This window comes from Phasianus colchicus, chromosome 20, assembly GCF_987193195.1.
Source record: "Phasianus colchicus chromosome 20, bPhaCol1.hap1.1, whole genome shotgun sequence".
Taxonomy (NCBI): domain Eukaryota; kingdom Metazoa; phylum Chordata; class Aves; order Galliformes; family Phasianidae; genus Phasianus; species Phasianus colchicus.
Window position 1 is genome coordinate 5,094,115 of NC_143455.1, and position 18,401 is coordinate 5,112,515.

The window sequence follows — 18,401 nt, forward strand, 5'->3', positions numbered from 1 at the left end:
AGTACACTTCTTCCAAGCAACATTTAATATTGTGGAAACCATATCTTATCTTTTTTGAGGCACTGTTATGGTAGAGATCTTTCTGCAAATGCATGTCCAGGAAAAGGAAAATACTGACTGATTCAACTGATATTTTGCTGTCCAGCCTGAGGAAGGCATCCCTCAGACATCTGTCATTCATTTTCATCTCTGAGTTAACTGAGATGTTGGTTAGTGGAGAAGTATGATTTCTCATTATATGAATTTTAATGTTTTGTCTGTGGTAAGATGACTTAATTCCAGTTGTTTTTATTTTGACTCTTTCCTCCTTCAGCTGTCATTTCTCTTTTAAGATAATTAAGCAGCCTCATCCAGGACAGGATAGAACCACTTAGCTTTAAAACCTCAGGAGCTCCACTCTACAAAGAATGAGGTCTCCTTGATTTTCATCAAGCTTAGAAAGACCTGGTGGTGCTTAGATCCTTTCAGAAGCAGGCCCAAATTATGGATGTGCCCCATCTAAATGCAGACTAGCAACCGCAACATATATTGTTCAGGTTTAGTTCATGCTTTGTAAACTGTAATTGTACTAATTACTATACTGGATAAAACACTGAAGCTATAATTTTCCCAGTACAAGAGCAGTATGCATTCACTAACTGAAAGTGACCAGCATGTGTCCTGCTTTTAAGTTCATGTTTTGTTTCATTCTTCACACTTGTATTTAGGACAAGTTTTTCAAGTGATGTGTGCTTTTCTGATGCTTTGGTGAGAATAGAGAGAAAACATTCTCCTTTGCTTAGGTGAATAACAATAGAAACAGAATTTCACTACCTATGTAAGAGATTTATGTAAGGGAAGCCCACTAACCTAATTAGAAATCATGTCTTTTTTTTTTTTTTTTAAGTTTGTTTTGTTACTCCCTCCCCAAGATTAAAACATGTGCATTCCAAGGTCACACATTACAACACTATTGCCTGGCTTCTCTGCTTGCAGCTGTACAAGAAACTAAGCTCTTTGAAGAAATACTACATCACATTTCTTCTTTACATTTTGAATTAGTACAATTCTGTTCATTATCCAAACAGCAAAAGTAAAGCTGAAATTCTGACTGTGCAAGATTTTAAATAAGAACACGTACAGACATTTGTATTCTGGCAGGCAAGTTTTTGCATGGTGTATTTAGGCTATTGTTTGAGTATGATAAGAGAACAACTGTTTAAGCTGCTTTTAGAGAATTGATTCAGACAAAGCTTCTGCTGGTCAGTTTCCTAATGCCCATTTGCAGAATAGAAAGAACAAACAAGTAATTGCAGTAGTGGAAGAGGTCTTCGTTGTTTTCAGGTAGTCTATCCTGTGGCTTTGCTTGAAAAATGAAAATGAGGCAGAGACGTAATTAACAAAATGCCAGAGTCCTCATTCACTTCCTGAATACAGATTGCCTTCTCTGGAGTTTGCTCTGGACTTGCAGAACAACCTGCTGGCATAGGTACATTGCTCTCAATGTGGGAAAGCTGATGGGGAGAAATAACCACCTGAGGACAGATGAGAACAACATATTGCAGCTGGGCTGATTCTTGCTTAAATGCAGAGCTCCAAGTACTGCACCTCAGTTTCACTGTTCATGCCCTAGTCCGTTTGTGTCTTGGCGATGAGCAGCAGCCAAAGATGGCTGCAATTAAGAAGAAAGCAACAATAACAAGGCAGAAGATGCCAATCACCACTAGCCCTGCAATAGCCCAGTCACTTGTTTCAATCCGACTCCTTAGGTCTTCCAGAGCTGAGGATTTCTCTTGTACTGGTGACATGGTGCCTTCCACCCTGCTGGAGTTAGACAAGAGCTGTATCAGATATTCATGTAGCCCCTCTATGCTCTAAACCACCATAGGCACACATGCTCTGTGTGCTGGTAAGCGTCCCCCTTCTGAAAAGTAGAGTCATTATTCAAAAATCTGAAGCATAAACCAGAAGCAGCATAACCAAAGGCCACTTTAGCAGTCAGCTCTTCAGAGAAGTAGAGGGGAAAGCTGGCTATGCAACATTTTGGCAGCGGAGACTTAGTTTAATCATAGCCTATCAATATTTTTAATATAGCATCTCTCCCAGTATGTTCCATATGAATCCTTCAGCTGTGCAGCCCATACATAAGAGACAGGCATTCAGTGGGAAGTCTTTGTTGATTCCAGTGGAAAGAAAGATCTCTAAAAATGAGAGTAGAGCACTTAAGCTCTGAGAACACACTGGAGATTAAAAGAACACTTATTTAAAAACAAACAAAACCAACCAAACACACCAACAGCAAGTATAGAACTTAACATAGAGCTTGTCATTTCCATACAGTTTAGCACAGTCTCTTGCATGAGAAATGCCTCCTGTTAATGGTTTTAATGTTGAGCCACATGTTGTGGGTTACTTTGCAATAGAGGTATAAGTTTTCTGCCTACTAAGTGCTTAGATTCAGCAGTAATTTTAAGTGGAATCTCTGAGCTGTACACACTTGCTCTATTGGTGATCCTTCGCATAATGACTTCACTATCAGCTGTTTTAAGGAAAAGATATATTATCTGTTGTACAGTTTCTTGTGGCTTTACTAAAGTTTCATCACTAGATGCTTCTCAAGGGAAAGGAAGAATAGATTATTTCTCACATTTTCTCTCAAAAGTGACAACAGACCTAACGCAGGAAGAGATCTTTATTACCAAATATTCACCTGACTTGTTGCCTCTTACATCTGCACCCTAAACACTTAATGAAAACTATGTAAAGTGTTTCCAGCCTCAGCCAAGTCACAGTTGACTAGGAGCACCAGCTCACACTTCAGTTTTCTGAGACTTTTGTTACTTTTTAAGTGTCCAAAGCATCAAAGCATACACTTTCCATTTTGGAATTATGTCAGATCATCAAAGGCATAAAGGATACAGATACTGCTCTGAACAGCTTCCTTCTACTTTAAAGAAAAGGTAGTCTAGATACAAGCTCTGCTGACCTAACAGTAGAAAACACATATGACCTTAAAAAGTTCTCATCTCTTTTGATAAATTAATCTTCTAAAATAGGACACTTTGAAGTTGAATACAAATTGTATTCAATTTTATAAATACCTGAAGCTGTTGAGTTTGCAGCAGTTAGTTCTTCTGGTGCCTCTTCTTCACCTGCTTGAAAAGATCCTTTTGCTACACCTGGACAGCTGTAGAATTAGCATGGAAATTACCTATTTGTACTGCAGTAAATGTTTAACAGCTGGCTATCCTGCAAAGGTGTGGCTAATCTAGTCAAAGGCCTTGAACTGAGCTAGAAGGACTCAGTTCACATGTCATTAATTTCTTCCTCTCCACGCCTTTATTCACTCATACACCTATTTGAGTGTTTTTAGAGGTCTTTTGTGTTCTCTATCTTAGGAAGATTCCAGTGGGGAGAAGACAAAGTTATTTTTTGGATCTTGAGTGTATCTGTATTACAGGTTCTGTTAGGAGGCTGCTGTGTGTAAAGTGAACTCTGAAACAACTCTATCCTCTAGTCCAAACATCATCATGACAGATTAGGTGGTTGAAGTCATTAGAACCTTGTACTGCTGTTAGCTGCAATATAGACTTTCCCTATTGCTTTCTTAACTGAGGAATAAAAAAGGGAAAGTGCTGAAGAGAAGTGAGAGAGGAGAAAGAGGATATGAGTAAATTTGTTTTTCACAAGCCAAGTAAGTCTCTTTGAAGTCTAACAGGTGACATTACAGAATATAAGCCTTTCCGTTAAGTGGTCAGTGAAGCTTCAGCTGCTTCTCCTGAAGAGGCTGTGATCTGCTTTGTGTTTCTCAGGGGAAGGTGCTATTTCAACACTTCTATCATCAGGACTGAAGTAGCTGTTTCCCCTTGCAGTTTCTTCCAGGCAAACTCAAACTGCTGTGTTTGAAACAGTTTTTCAGTAGTCTGCCTTCCTCTGTGCCTTTTGAAACAGAGGATCCATGCTCACTAGGACTCAGAGCATTCCAGATCCCTTTATGTGAATAAAGGATGAAACAAAACAACAAAAAAACATCAGGTACAGGCAAGTGTGCAGAAGTTGGTCCACAGCCCCTTTTCTCCTTGGTGGCTTCTCCAGAAGCCAGATGCAGTCTCTACAAAGTTGCTTAATTTTCTTTCCTTTTATCTTTCTCTTTCTTTTTTTTTTCCCCCTCCCTAACAGCACTGTGGCTATTCTCTGCTTCTAATTCATGAACTTACAGTGGGAGAAATAAGAAAGGAGCCGTTTCCCCTATCCCCTGCCTTGTATCTGTCAGTGGTTTAGGTTGTAACACAACTGGGAAATGTATCTGTGGTTTTCCTTTTGCAATAACGCCTGGCAGCTCGTTCCCATTGACAGCCACCTGTCAGAGCTGTTGGTGTGTTTCCAGCCTGCTGAGCTTCCTCCTAACTGTTAGTACAGCCTGGTTCCATGCTGCTGAAACATTTCTCAATGGGATTCTGTTAACTGCTGTAGCTGGCACTGTCTAGCACAGGCTAGGAAAGAAAGTAAGCTCTGTTCTTTCACAGGTCTCATGATTTAACTTAGAAACTGAAATGTCTGTTGAGCCTGTCTCCTGCAGAAGAGAGGTTCTGAGACTTCTGTGTCACCTTGGTTGTCACTTGTTTGTAAATAAAATGAGCAAAAACATCTGACAGAGAGGTTAATGAGATGCACCTTGGCACGCTGATTGCAGAAAATTGATGCCGTGCTTGAGCTTACCCTACCCTAGCATATTTGTTGTAAGTGGAAGCTTTGGGATAGCATAATAAAGGCCAGCAATTTGTTGGCCTTAATGTGGTTATGCATGTAGCAGCTTATACTGGTACAGTCCTCATTTTATTGCAGTGATCAAGTTGGGGCTCAGAGGTTTAATTTCTAGGGAGTGTCCCCATTTTATCCTGGATGGTTGATGGCTTTGGTTAATTTTAAATGCTGTTTTTGTTTTGTTTTTAATTAATTTTCAAGTAACATTGGTAGTTTGAGGAACTTTGTCATAAATTTTAGACTATTCTCTGTGTTGGTGGGGGTGGATTTATTCCAATATGCAAGTGGAAAAAATGCAAAATACCTACATCTAGTTTATTTTTTTTTAAAGTGCATTAAGTACATGAGAAGCTGCAGATGTAATGTGCATTCTAGTAATTTGGACACGGGCATCAGAGAGAAGAGGTCTCTTTACAAACTTTCTTTTTTGTTGTCACTTCTGAAGCATGAAAACACTTAAAATCCCACTGTTAAAAACTTGATTCTTTTCTCTCTTGATGGACTTGGTTGTAGTATACATATGTGTCATCCCCTTGACTCCTCTGCACTTAGAATGTGGAATACAAGGGGTAGAAGATGACTTATCTATGAGTACTCATCTTTTTATACCTTCTTGTAAAGTGACTTTTCTCACACTCTGGGCTGAAAGAAAGCCCAGTGGCTTGCAGAGTTGGATGCAATATGATGATCTTCCATTTGGCTGTCCCAGTTATGAAAGTCCTTGTCTGCACCATAGCTTTGTACTTAGAGAAATTCCTTAAAGTTCACCGCAGTGTAAACCAAACATATACAGTGGTTGCAACATGGAACAGGGATTTATTTTCACTTGGTAACTTCATCTGTACAGGCCATTCTTGGCTGTGCTTTGTCACAGTGCCAGCTGTCAGCTGCTGCATGTATACCCTGAAGTGACAATTACCATACTGCGTGTCACTCCTTTGAAATGCCTTTGTGTATGCTAATAAACATACCTTTGGCATATCGTTTATGTCCACTGAAATAAGCTGCACATGGTGCACAGAGTCAGGCACAAAGGTCCCTCAAGTAAGGATGAGGGTTTGTTTGTCTCCTGTAATTCCCATGCTCTAGGGACCACTCACCTGCAATATGCAGAGGAGCAGAATTCATGAAAGATCTAACTACCACATGGAAGATGGGAAAAAGCATGTTTATCAAATTAAACTGTAATGTCAGTGAATTTTTCTTGAATGCCTTCATCTCTCTCTTTACAAAGAGAGTTGCATGTAATCTGTTTTTTTTCTTTTTGACAGTTTCACATCATTGTGACACAAAAGAAGGCATTGAGTATTTGTAGTCAGGGAGCTGTACACAGAGTCTCAGGTGGCATATTTACATCAGGTTGACAATCTGTTTTCAGCAGTCATCTCAGCTAAAGGTGTCCATTGCACATGGCATTTGAGAGAGCAGGTTTGGGCTTGATCCAAGATATACTGAGCATGTCAACATCCCAGCGATGTCAGTGGTTTTGCTAGCACCCAGTATCATCCTTCTGGATTAGCCACTTGTGAAGAGAGTAATTGCCACGTGGATAGGGGGCACCTTGCACATTCTCTGCTTTGGTGTGTGGCTTGATGCTCACAAATGGAACCCTTGGCTAGCCTAGCTGCAGGACTGTTATTGAGTAAGTGTGTCTGTTTTATCAGAAGCTGGTTTCTATGCACTCCCAGCCCACCCCAAACATGGAGACAGTTATGGTAAAGTTGTGTTACCTTTCTGCTCATACCATGGAGCCCAGCAGTAGCTGTCACAGAAAGAATGAATTTCATGCTGTGATTTCTGGTCCTCTGAGTCATAATCATTAATATTGTTATTGCCATTTCCAGTGCATTAGTGCAGAGAGTCATTCCCATGGGACTGAATCATGATGTCCATGCATGTCCTTGATAATGGGTTATGTCATTTCTTGATGCACTTCATGGATGGGCAGTCGGGCGGACTTGGGCCTTCCTACGTCTGTGGTCAGGACCCTCATTGCAGCTACAGCAGCTATAACAGCAGCAACTGCAAGCAATGATCATCAGCACGAGAACAGTAACTGGAAAAAGAAGGAAAAAGGGTATTACTTCATGACATAGGGGGAATCACTGGAGACTAATCCCATATCTCCTGTAGGCTGTCTGAACAGCAGGATGAACAGAGTCAAGTTTCTTGATGATTTTTACCTTATATTTCCAACTCCTTCCTTGTAAGTACCTGCTCTCTTGTATTAGTCATCCACTTAATCTGTGCAAATGTCAGTGCATGTCAGGCCTTAGTAGGAGCTACAGGTGTTCTGGTTGGCTTGTCAATAACTGTGCTGACTGGCTAGCTGGCTGTTCATAAGGTTAAAGGAGCTAGGTACATTAACTTACCCACAGTGTTAGCACTGAATTGGGGTTTTCCCCTTTATTTACCCTAATTGCTTGTATTTTTTGGTAGGCAAGACAATAACAGTAAAAATATAGAATGTACTTATTTGCATATCACCATCAGTCTGAAAGATAGCTTTCTAGACTGTGGCTCTAGAGCTCATCCACTGCACTCACAAAACTACTGTCATTACTGGGTATATTGTGCTCTTAAAAGCTGCATACGAAACCATGCAGGAGCAAAGCTTTGTGGTGGATGCCCTATCCCTGAGGATATTCAAGCTCAGGCTGGACCAAGCTCTGAGAACCCCAATGGAGCTGTAGATGTCCCTGTTCATTGCAGGGGAGTTTGTTCCATCCAAGTCAAATAATTCTGTAATTCTGTGATAGCTTTACCTGCCTTATGGGCTGTTGTTTCAGAGATGACATGCAACAACTGAGCAGAGCTATGCACTGGAAAGGACAGAAATCAAATACTCCCCATGGTTATGTCAGAAGCAACTAGAGAGGGTTTGGCTAATCAAACTGTCAGTTCCGTTTCTGAAGAGTAATGATATTTACCCTTGGAGAAGAATAGATATTTGTGATTGGATTGGCTTTACTCTTTCTTCTGTATTAAGCTTGAGGAAATAAATACTTCAAACACAGGGTTTTGTTTCACAAAGCAGTATGCTACCCTATTGTTATTCTACACCAGGATGTAGTGTAGAATAACTCTACATTAGTGTATTAGCATATTGTTATTCTACACTGATGGTCAGGGTTGGAAGGGATAGTTTAGGTTATCCACAGTAGAAAAGGATGTCATGTGTAATCCTGCAAAATTCATAAGGAGCATGTGCATGCCTGCATTCTTTAAAAGTCTGAAGAAGGGCTGCCAGATGTTCTGAGCTGTGGGGAATCAGCTGGCACTATGAACAAAAAAAAAATAAATCAGCAGGTGTGTCTGTTTCTGAATTCCAGCCCAGGGAGGAGTGTCCAGGCTGCACACACACCCTTCCTTCCAGCACTGAGGCTGGGAGAGAGCTGTACTCCGAGGAGGTGGGCCTGCCTTCCTTGCTGCTTGTTTTCCCATTGTTTAAACAAATTTTGTCTCCCACGCACAGTCTTACTTGTTCCTTGCATGCCATCCCCACACAGAGCATCAGGAGAGATTTTGCCATTAAGTGAGAAGAATAAATAGGCTCATCTGCAACATACTGGCTTCCACTGAACTAAGCACAGCAATGACACTTAGGGTCTCAGATTTGTGTATTTTTCATGACAGTGAGGTCCCCTGATACCATCTGTCATAAGCTATCTCCCATGCATCAAAACATTGCAGCAACTCTGAGTTTGTTAAAATATCACTTTTTAAACTAATGCTAAATTAGAGGAGCCTTGAGGAAAGTTATACTGTTGCCTGTGATACACTGCATGTGTGTAGAGGTACATGCAGAATACTAAAAAATGACCTAGAAATTAAATAGAGCCTCAGAAAGCAGACTGGAAAACAACTGCCAACAGTTTTGATCCATCAACAAAGACGGCAGAGCGAGCTGTTCCCATAGAAGAGACACTCTGACCCCCCTCCACCTCTGCCACTAAACTTACCAATAAACAGGAGCACCACACAGAAGGACACGATCTCCACAGGGTCAGCCTTGGGCAGTTTCTGGAGCTTAAGGAGAAGTTTCTCACCAATGGTTTGCATTTCTTTCAGAAAGACTTCAGAAGACATTCTGGCTCAACCCTCTCCAGCCTTTGTGCTGTAGGAAGAAAACAAATAGAAATAAACCTTTTCACTGACTAATGCTAGGAAGCTGCCAGCCTTCTTATAGGGGTGTTGATCACAAGTAAAACAAGTTTATCTGGTCTCAGTCCTCATTCCCAGTAGCTAAGGTGGAGGACTATTTAACTATCTGCGCATTCTGGCACTGTTCTCATTTCAGATTCTGGCTTTGAGGGAGCTTCTGACAGTTACGCTGTTGTGCAAAGGTGAAATGGTGTTTCTTGTAAAAGGACACTTACTTCAGCAGGCACAGAGTTATTCAATGGCTGCTCTTGCCTTCCACCCAATGAAAATAAGGTTTGTTTTGTAATTATGCTGACTTGTCTTTTCAGAAAGCAATGCATTGCAAGGTAACTTGCGATGCTGTACTCCTGTAGTAAGTAGTTTTCAGCTGTGTGCTATGAGGAACACACAGTAGATCCCTTAGAAGTCTTCCTGCACTCCAGCTGTAGAAAGCCCCTTCAAAAATGAAGGTGTTTAGCACTGTACAACAGCATCATTCATGATGTTTTGTCACTGTTCAGTAAAACTGGTTGATATGAAGAGCTAAAGCCCACGTTCACTGGGGAGAGCTGGATGCTTTTTAAGTTATTCCAGATGACTGCAAGTTTGGTATGGTAAGTTAAATGCAGCCCTTAGTTCTATTTTAATTTTTAAGCCACAGTCTGTTCTAGTGGAGCAGTATATAAATTGAACAGTGGATGTCCTGTAAGCTGTAGCTATCTTAGAAGCCTCAGCTTCACCACCAATATTTGCTGTTCTTTTCCCCCTGAGCAAAATTTTGGGAGGTATTAAAACAAACAAGCTTGCAGGAGAGCTGTGGAAGGTAAAAATTTTCCTTTAAGTGCTGGAATAGCTGAGAGTTTGCCTGATACAAGTGTTGGGACTTGCAGATTGATTATGGCTCTTATATCAAAAATATACTAACTCATGTGCATTGTAATAGTCAACACTGTTTTATGGCACTTGTAAGTTGCAATTTAATTTCCTAGTCTTGTTGATACACCAGAGTCAAAAGACCAGGACAGTACTTGCAGAATAAGGCAGCTAGTTCACTGCTGCACATCTGGTTTGGTTACTCAAACAAATGGATCCTCGGAGTTCAGATTTTTTAAACACTGAGGACAGAGAGACCGTGGCTGTTTCTTTGCATGCTGGGTTTAAATACTTCAGTGCCAAATAAAATTACATTTTGTGTGTTTACGCAATCCAGAGAGGGTTTTCTTTGTTCTTTTAAATCCAAGCTAGGGAATAAAAATCGGAACCAGCTGGTTTCCAGGGTTTGGGGGTGGATGAAAAATCTATATCTACAGAAAGATCTCTGCAAAGCTTAGCAGAGGGAGGCATTACTATGGACTTCTGACCTGGAAGGTCACGATTGGGTGTAGAGCTAAATAGCTCATTTTGGATCATTGCCGTACCCCAAGTGAGCTGCTCCAGAAGTGGTTCCTTTTCCCTTCACGCAACACTGTGAGATTCTGTCAGCAAGTTTCCAGTTTTGCTTCCATTCCAAGAGATGGCAGTGTGGGCAGAGGTGAAGTGATTTGTGTTTTCTGCTCTTGGCTCTAGAAGAAAAACTTTAGAATAAATAAATGTAAAAAGACCATTATTCCTGGCTCTAACATACTAAATTGTTTGCTCCCTTTGGGGCTGTTCCTGCCTGCCCAGAAGCTCTCCTAGTAAGGAGTGTGCTGTAACCTTTGGTATGGTGCTTTGGGCTGCCACAGGAGTAGTAAGTATGAGATCTGGGCTTCTGAAGTTTGGGTATACAATGGTTATACAGCATAAAATTGGTCATTAGCACCCTAGAACTCCACCTGGAATAACAGAGCATCTGCACTAAAATGATAGGGACTTCTTTCTCATCCCACTCTGGGGCATCCCTTCGCTGGTGGTACCTGATCTGGAGCTACGTGAAGGACTTCTTGTTCTAAAACTTGCAAGGAATGTTGCGTGTTTGGTTTGAACTTCTTCAGGGACAAAGTTTTAAATCAGTGGCACAGTCTCCACGAGGAAGCAAATGTTTTTCCACTCGACTGCACTCCTGAACTTGTGACTGTGCGTTGGTTCCAGGGGCTCTCACAGCTTTGGGATTTCTACTTGTGAAGTGTAGCAAAGGGGTAATTTATTTCTCAGAAAAAAAAGAAGTAAAATAATACTAAAACTCATGAAAAAGGCTAGTTATATTCGTGGATTTTTGTATCTTCCATTCTCCTGCATGTAAAGATTTCAGTCAGCTTTAGCTTTGGTAGAAATGTTTTTTTCAACTCATTTCAGCACACACACTTTTACCCTAAAGCTTAGCATGAGGGTAGTGCTGGTTGTGTGATAAACTGTCCCATGCATCTGCCTTGTCCCCCTCATCTACAACACAGCAGTGATGACACTACTTACAGATTTCAGAGGGAACTGTAAGAATTAATTCCTTTTTTTTCATGTTTCTGTGTTCTAGTAAGCTCAATTGCCAACAGCTGCAAAGACCAGGTAGTACAGATTTGATTGAAGCAGTAACTGTAGTGATTATTGAAATGGGCAGGTCTTGAGAAATTTGAAATCTAAGGTTGTAAGTCTTAATAGTTTACTTTCTAAGCCTGAACTGCCGTCCTATGACATTGATTCTGTGGGGCTTGGAGCAAGCCTGAGTCTGCAAATTTTTTATCTCAATTGGAAATCTCTTTGCTCATTGCTGTTCCTTAGAAATGCATCCAGTGGGGATGGGAGCCCTCCAAAGCAGAGGGAGCACATTGGCAGCAAAGCCAATGGAGCATGCTATGGAAGAAATGCTGAGTGTCCAGGGAGCAACGCAGTCTGTAGAGCCTCATCAGACAACTGTCATGAACTTTTTCTGCCATAACAGTAGCTGTAGATGATACAAAGTGAAAACAGGGAGTTGGATGACAAATTTGCATAGAAAAGGAAGTGAACACAGCGCTGATGCCTTGTGACTGGCAGTTTGGAAGTTGGTGCTGCAGCGTTGTGGCAGCCTGAAATTCGTGGTTTCAGCTGTTTCCTCTTCTGGCTGTTCATTAAAAAATAGCTCATCTACCCAGTGTTGACAGTGGGACTAGGTCATCCAGCTTCCCTGCCCTCCTCTGTGTTGCAGGGCCTGGTAGAGGAAGGAATAAAACAAATCTTTGGGTTTGGGTTTGGATTTGGGGGGAAAAATAACAGAGCCAGAACTTGCCATGTGCCTTGAATTGTTAGCTTTGGTTGAACAGAGGGAGCACAATACTAATGCAGGAGGATGCCTGATGTCTGCAGGTGTCTGCAAGGATCAGATGAGCATTTAACACCAAGGCAACATGTTCTATGCTTCGGGCACCTGTGGAGTTAGATTCCCAGAAAATGCTGATATTTGTTTTTAATGCAGATTCATCTTACTGAGCTTACTGAACAAAGCTGCAAAAATTGCCCTAATAGCCTGAGATTATCTTTCTGAGCTATTTTAATGGACTTAAACTGTATTGAAGCACTCACAGAAGTTGGTTGCTCTGCTTTTCTGAGATTAAGCCATTAAAAAGCCTCAATCTGGAGGCATTTAAGACAAAAGCTTTGGTCAGGTTTGGTGTTGTGAACTGGCTGTGTGTGGTAGCTTCCAGGCTTCAAACAAGAAAAAGAGCTTTACAAAACTGTAGGAATTGTGTGAGCTTAAATCTACTGCAGAGAAGTGAGGCACCTTTTTGCTCGTAACTGTGGTGGCATTGAGCAGCCTATTTCAGCACAAAGAACATAAATTTCAGTTTGTGGTTTAGCCCCAGGACTGGAAGTCAGTAAATGCAGGCACTCTTCCGGACCTGCCGTGAATGCTTACTGGTTGTGTGACTTTGGGTAAGTCATCCCATCCCATGCCTCTGTTGCACAACTTCATTTCTGTGAAGCTGCAGAGCATGTAACCACTATCAGGAGTTGGATTTGCTGGTTTTTGTGTGTCCATGTCTCCAAAATGTTCTGAAATATGTAGATGGTAAGACCCTAGTTTTGTTGTAGCTACACGAGGAATTACCTTTGCTTGCAGTCTGCCTTGCAGTCACTGAGTCAGGGTGAGAGCAGATGAGAGCATGGCTCCGTAGCTGCTCCTTGCCAGTCCTGCTTCATAGGGTTTATTTCTCTTGGCATGACTTCCCAGTCCATTGGTTTTACTGTGCTCTCAGAAAAGCTTTGCTTGTATGAGTCTGTTACTACAGTCATCCAAAACTGAAGAAGGCATGGAGGCTTCAGCTGTGGTGGTGGTGCCCTGAAGCCTCCAATGCCTGGAGCAGTAATGCAGCAAGACCTGTGAAGGAGAGTTCAATATCCTCCCCACAGTACTCACTGACCATCTCAGACCTTATGAAGTAGCACCTCCCTGATGTGCCCAAGCAAGCAGAATGCCAGGGTAACATCCTTCATGTAAAGTTGTCATTTTTCCAAGGCTCTGGCTGTGAAGAAGCAAATACTTTGTGTTGTTCTTGGACAAGTCCAATAAGCTGGCTGAAATCGGATGAGTGTAAGAATGGGAAGCCTTTGTGGGCTGTGGTAGCTTATTTGGTAGGAAATCCTAGAAGGCAGTCCCAGCCTCTCAGTGGAGCAGAGGGTGCTGTGCAGCTGGAGGAGAGATGCTTTCTGTTCTGCTTTAAAATGATTTCTGACTGTACTTAGCCACTTTCTTAAGAACATAAAGGCTTGCTAAGTTCCTAACCCCACCATCTTTGTTCTTGGTTCCTGAAACATGCTTTTGATTTCATGTGGATAAGGTCTGCAGACTTCCTGTCCTAAAACAGGCTTGGTCTGCTTGGTGCTGTTATAGTTTAGATGCATTTTGGCAGCACATGTAATGATTCTTGTCTGATTGTTTATTGTTCTAAGTATGTAATGTACTTCTGAGATGAAAAGGGTTATAGAAATGCAGCATTATTATTAGTGCATGATTTTCTCTCATCATTGTTAGTGCAGTGCTGTAGTTGACCAGCCATGTGAATCTTAGCTCTGGTTCACAGGCAAGCCCTTTTTTTTCCTAAAACAGGAGTGAACAGAGCCAGACAGACCTATAATTCATTCCCAAACAGATGAAAATAGTTTCCAGTATCGAGAGAATTCAGCTTTTTAACGGCACACACCCAAACTGGTAAAGTACAGCTCCATGTCATGGGAGAAAAGCTTTAACTTTGTCAGTTGGTCAGGAAAAGAAGGCCACACATTCCTTCAGATCAGAAAGCAGCCCTGCCTGAGTAGCCATTTGGCTGGGACACCCTGTCATCTCCACCACCCACTATTTGGAGACTGGTTTTGAGGCAGCAGCGTAAATGTTGCTTTCCTCCCCTCCAACCTAATATTAGACTAATGTAAAAAGGCTCTGAGTTCCTTGCAATAGCAGTTGGAGGAGGTGAGGTGCCCATTAGGGCACTGCTGGCTCTGTGAAGCACTGTGGTTTACTCCAGTCCACAAACAAATCCCCATCACCCCAGCTCCTCACTGCCAGTCCCATTTTTAAGAAGTGGGGAAACGAAGGCACAGAGCCATCCAGTGAATGGAAAAGGTCAATTTTAAAAATAAAACAAGAGAACTTTTTATAGGCCGAAGGCTTGCTCGTGCTTGATTCTAACCTGAAAGTCTCATCTAATATTAGCAAAACAACAATTTCCTAGGGCAGAGGTGACTGGATGGCTATGAATGCCACTTCAGAAATGTACTGAGATCTATCAGCAGTTCAGTGTTTGAGGTATGGCTCTGGCAATGGAAATCCCTTTCCAACCTGCTGTCAGCCACCCTGCTCTGCTCCCAAACAATAGCACACATTGTTGAGCTTTGGGAAATCTGCTTGTCCGGTCCCGGTGTGGCTGCTTGCTGCGTGGGCAGGCTGTGCCAGAGAGCTGCTGCTGCAGCCGGGATCTGCTCACTCAAATCGCTCTGTTCTGTACCTCCAGAACTGCTTTTGCATATTTCACACAGGGTGAGAGGCCGTGTGCTGTGACAGCTGTAACACAAGCCATGTCCCGCTGCCTTTATCCAGACATGTGTTTCATATTGCTCCCCCCTCCCACATGTACACACTGCTGTGCTGGACGAGCCCCCAGCCAAACCCGTTAAGGTTCCCTTTCACGAGGAGAACTTGGCCTGCTTCCCTCCTTCCCTCCCACTGCCCATCTCCCCTTGCTCCTCCCCCTTCCTTCCCCCCCCCCCAAACTTTGTTTTTCTCCTGCTGTGAAACCATCTCAGCTGCAACAAACAAGAGACCCTTCATTAGCGGGATGGAAACTTGCCTCCATCCCCTTTGAACCTCGGGCTAAGCTGGAGGCGTGTGGCTCCTAACCACTGGGTCTTCTCACGCAGGCAGCTCCAGTTCCGTGTCTCTGTACACAACCTGCCCTCCCTTCACCCTAATGGGAAGGAGAGAAGTGGAAATACCTGCTCCTTAACATTCCTCCATACAGGCACGTGTGAAATGGGAAAGGCATCTTCCTGGCGTTCTGCCGCTGTGCCTGTTGGTACACAGCTGGCTGCCCCAGCACCCGCTGGAAGAGGCTCAGCTCAGGTCTTCCAAGCACAGCAATCAGTTTCACGTGGCTCAAAATGGGGTTTCTCTGCTCAGCCTCCTGCCAGCCCCCTCCTCCTGCCCAGCAGCAGCCAGGTGGCAGTGCAGGTTATGGGACACCCCTCTGTACAACCACAGCTCACAGTGGTTTCTTTCTGCTTTGTTTCTTACTGCATTTGGACCTGATGGTACAGTTGCTATAAACCATATACCATGTATGTTGTGTTTGTGTCCGCTCAGAGCAGTGGCTTCCCATGCTGGTTTGATTGTAAACCACCAGCTGTGTTGGATACACACTGCTTTGAGTTTCTTCTTTTTTCTGAATTCTCTTGTTAGAAGCTGTGTAAAATCTTTCCATTTATTGCTATTGGACACAGATGCTTTGCTTGCACAGTATGCTAGTTTCCCAAGCAGGGTTTGTTTTCTAAGCTTTCTGTTTGCTTCAGGATTTGGGAGATAAAACTTGGATGTAGCTGGGAGAAGCTCTGGAGCCACGCTGTGGCTGTACCCCCTGGTTTGACGTGTGCTCCCTGTGCTGGCAGCTGCTCCCCAATGGCACATACACAGAGAAGCAGAGCAGCTCCCTCACCCAAACAGAGTCCTAAGGCATCGAATCAGCCCTGCAGAGAATGCCCTGCAGTAGACCTGCTTATCAGCTAAGGTCACATTCCATAGCAGCAACAGAAAACCGAGCGCACAGCCTTTCTAATCAACAAAAAAGTCGCTTACCCTGATCTGACTGTAGGAGCAATGCAAGGCTGCAGGCTGAATCCTTTTGTTAGCAGTCCGGCTGCAGCGCAGCTTTCTGGAATCCTACTACAAGCTTTCCCCTTACCACCTTTGCAACTGAATGTCCCTTGCAAACAAACTTAAACCAGCGAGCTCTGCTCACAGGCTGGTTTTGCAGCTCACCCTAAAGAGCCCCACCAGCTCCAGCTACTTGCTAACCAGCTGAATGCGAAGGTGCTATGCTTGACCGAACACCAGCAATAGCCTTACCCCAGCCGTGCCACGAGCTCTCCTCCTCTTGTTTTCCTTCTGCCTTCTGAAACTTTCACGTCATCCCTCCCCTCATCCCGGCTCGGCGCTGGCTCTGCTCGCTCAGCACTGACAGCCAGCTGTTGTCTCTGCCTCCGTGTGCCGCCGGCTGTCGCGGAGCAGCACAGTTTTGGGTTACGTGTGTGCCAGGGCGGGCGGCCGTGGGGAGCCCTCCCTGCAGCCCCCGCCTCCAGTGTTCACTTCTCCACATTCCCTCCAAGTAAGGTTTTCTCTTCTCTCTTTTTATTGTGAAGTTTTCTGGAGCGGGGCTGGAGCCGATGCTCACCTTGCACAAGTTTGGGGGTGTGTTAAAGCAATTAACTTCGCTCTGCGCTGCTCAGTTTCCTTCCCAGTCCCAGGGGAAGGAGCTTTTCTGACTGCAGTGTTGCAGTGACAGTGCAGCACAACGTGCTGCTGTTGGGAGCGGGGCTAGTGCTTGGGGTGCTTCATGCCCTTGGCCAATTCATTCACTTTCCCAATGCATTGGGCATTTGCTTCTGGTGGGCTGGGGACAGCTGATGCCCACTGCCTTGGCTCCAGATTGCTGAAGTTCAGCTGCTGCTACAGAACCTTTCAGATAGGTACAAGACAGTAATACTCCATCAGCCACACCGTTTGTCCTTCTTTTTCACAGAATCATAGTATCACTGGTGTTGGAAGGGACCCTTAAAGGTTGTTTGGTCTACCTCCCCTGCAGCGAATTTGGTAGAGCACATTGAATTGTTCAGCAACTGGCATCTGTGTAAATAATTTGTCCTTATGTGATTTTTGTAGGTTTCGTATTGCTCTCATTTCTTGGGTTCATTTCAAGATTTTCTGTATTTCTGGGGAGCTCTCAATGGGACTGTGTACCTTTGGCTCCTACAAGGGAATGCTTTTTTCCTGGTGCATTCTGACAACAGCAAAGCTTCTTCTTGGATATGTGACTTTGTGTCTTCTTGGACAGCTCACCCATTTCTACTAATGGTAGCAACAACTGTACTGTTTTACCTGATCTACCAAAGCAAAGAGTACAAAAAGGAGGCATGGTATAGGGCATCCATAGAGCTGGGGTAGCACTCTTCTGACACGTATTGCCACTGACAAAAATACATGAATAAACTTGGTTGTTATTTGCTTTTCATCCTATACCATGACATAAAACCTGGGTAGGATGTCTGAAATAAAATACTGATTGTACATTTCGGAGACCAGTGGTCAGCTCATATTTACTCCTGTTGAAGAGCAGGGGAGGAAACAATGCAGTGTGTATTGGAAAGACTCAATCTTTCAGGACATGTGTAATAATGCAAGCCACCATTAACTGATGTAAATAGCTCTCCATCTCCTGGGCATTTTTCAGGTGCTCATGTAATGTGGGAAGTTTCCCCACCATTGCAATGTGTAGCCAACTATTTCAGGACCTTGTATTCAGTTACCCATTAACCCAGTGGTTCCCCCAGCATCCATATTGGTACCTCTTTTTGGCCTGTTGACTCCACTTCTGGGACTGCAATTTCATTCTGCAACTGAATTTCAATGATTCAACTCATGGCTATCATTGGGTCAGGTGAGGCTGTGACCCTGATTTGGGTGGTTATGCATAAAGGAGGCAGTTACTGCAAGCTGGGCCTGACTTTACAAGGCTGGCAGTCTAGGAAATTAGAATCATAGAATTATTTGAGTTGAAAGGGACCCTAAAGGCCATCTGGTGCCACCCCAGCACTGAGCAGGGACACCCACAGCTCCATCAGTGCTCACAGCCCATCCCTGACCTCGGCTGTCTGCAGGGATGGGGCACCACCGCCTCCATGGGCAACCTGTGCCACTGCCTCACTGCCCATGGTATAAAAACTTCTTCCTTATATCCAATCCAAATCTTTCCTCTTTTAGTTTGAAACCATTTCCCCTTGTCCTATCATGACAGACCCTCCTAAAGGACCTTGAACCTCTCTAAATTCCAGTGACATCAGAGTTGATCTCTGCTTCT

At 43.4% G+C, this 18,401-nt stretch overlaps 2 protein-coding genes across 7 annotated transcripts in view; one reads left to right on the forward strand and one right to left on the reverse strand.

Annotated features, from left to right (window-relative positions):
* Window positions 1-18,401, forward strand: part of RECQL5 (RecQ like helicase 5) — a 36,538-nt gene that overhangs the window by 7,362 nt on the left and 10,775 nt on the right. The gene's annotated exons all lie outside the window — the stretch shown is intronic.
* Window positions 4-16,720, reverse strand: SMIM5 (small integral membrane protein 5). 4 transcript variants are annotated; one of them, XM_090121894.1, is made up of 6 exons: window positions 16,394-16,720; window positions 10,305-10,448; window positions 8,706-8,860; window positions 6,474-6,799; window positions 3,081-3,166; window positions 4-1,803 (listed from the first exon to the last, which is right to left on the reverse strand). In XM_090121894.1, exons 3-4 carry the CDS (start codon window positions 8,830-8,832, stop codon window positions 6,678-6,680), a joined length of 249 nt encoding a protein of 82 aa, XP_089978020.1. In that variant the 5' UTR covers window positions 8,833-8,860; window positions 10,305-10,448; window positions 16,394-16,720; the 3' UTR covers window positions 4-1,803; window positions 3,081-3,166; window positions 6,474-6,677. The 4 variants fall into 4 exon arrangements, with proteins under 4 accessions (XP_089978020.1, XP_089978021.1, XP_089978022.1 ...); XM_090121895.1 differs by having other exon boundaries at window positions 3,081-3,969; window positions 10,305-10,460; XM_090121896.1 differs by lacking the exon at window positions 3,081-3,166 and having other exon boundaries at window positions 4-1,800.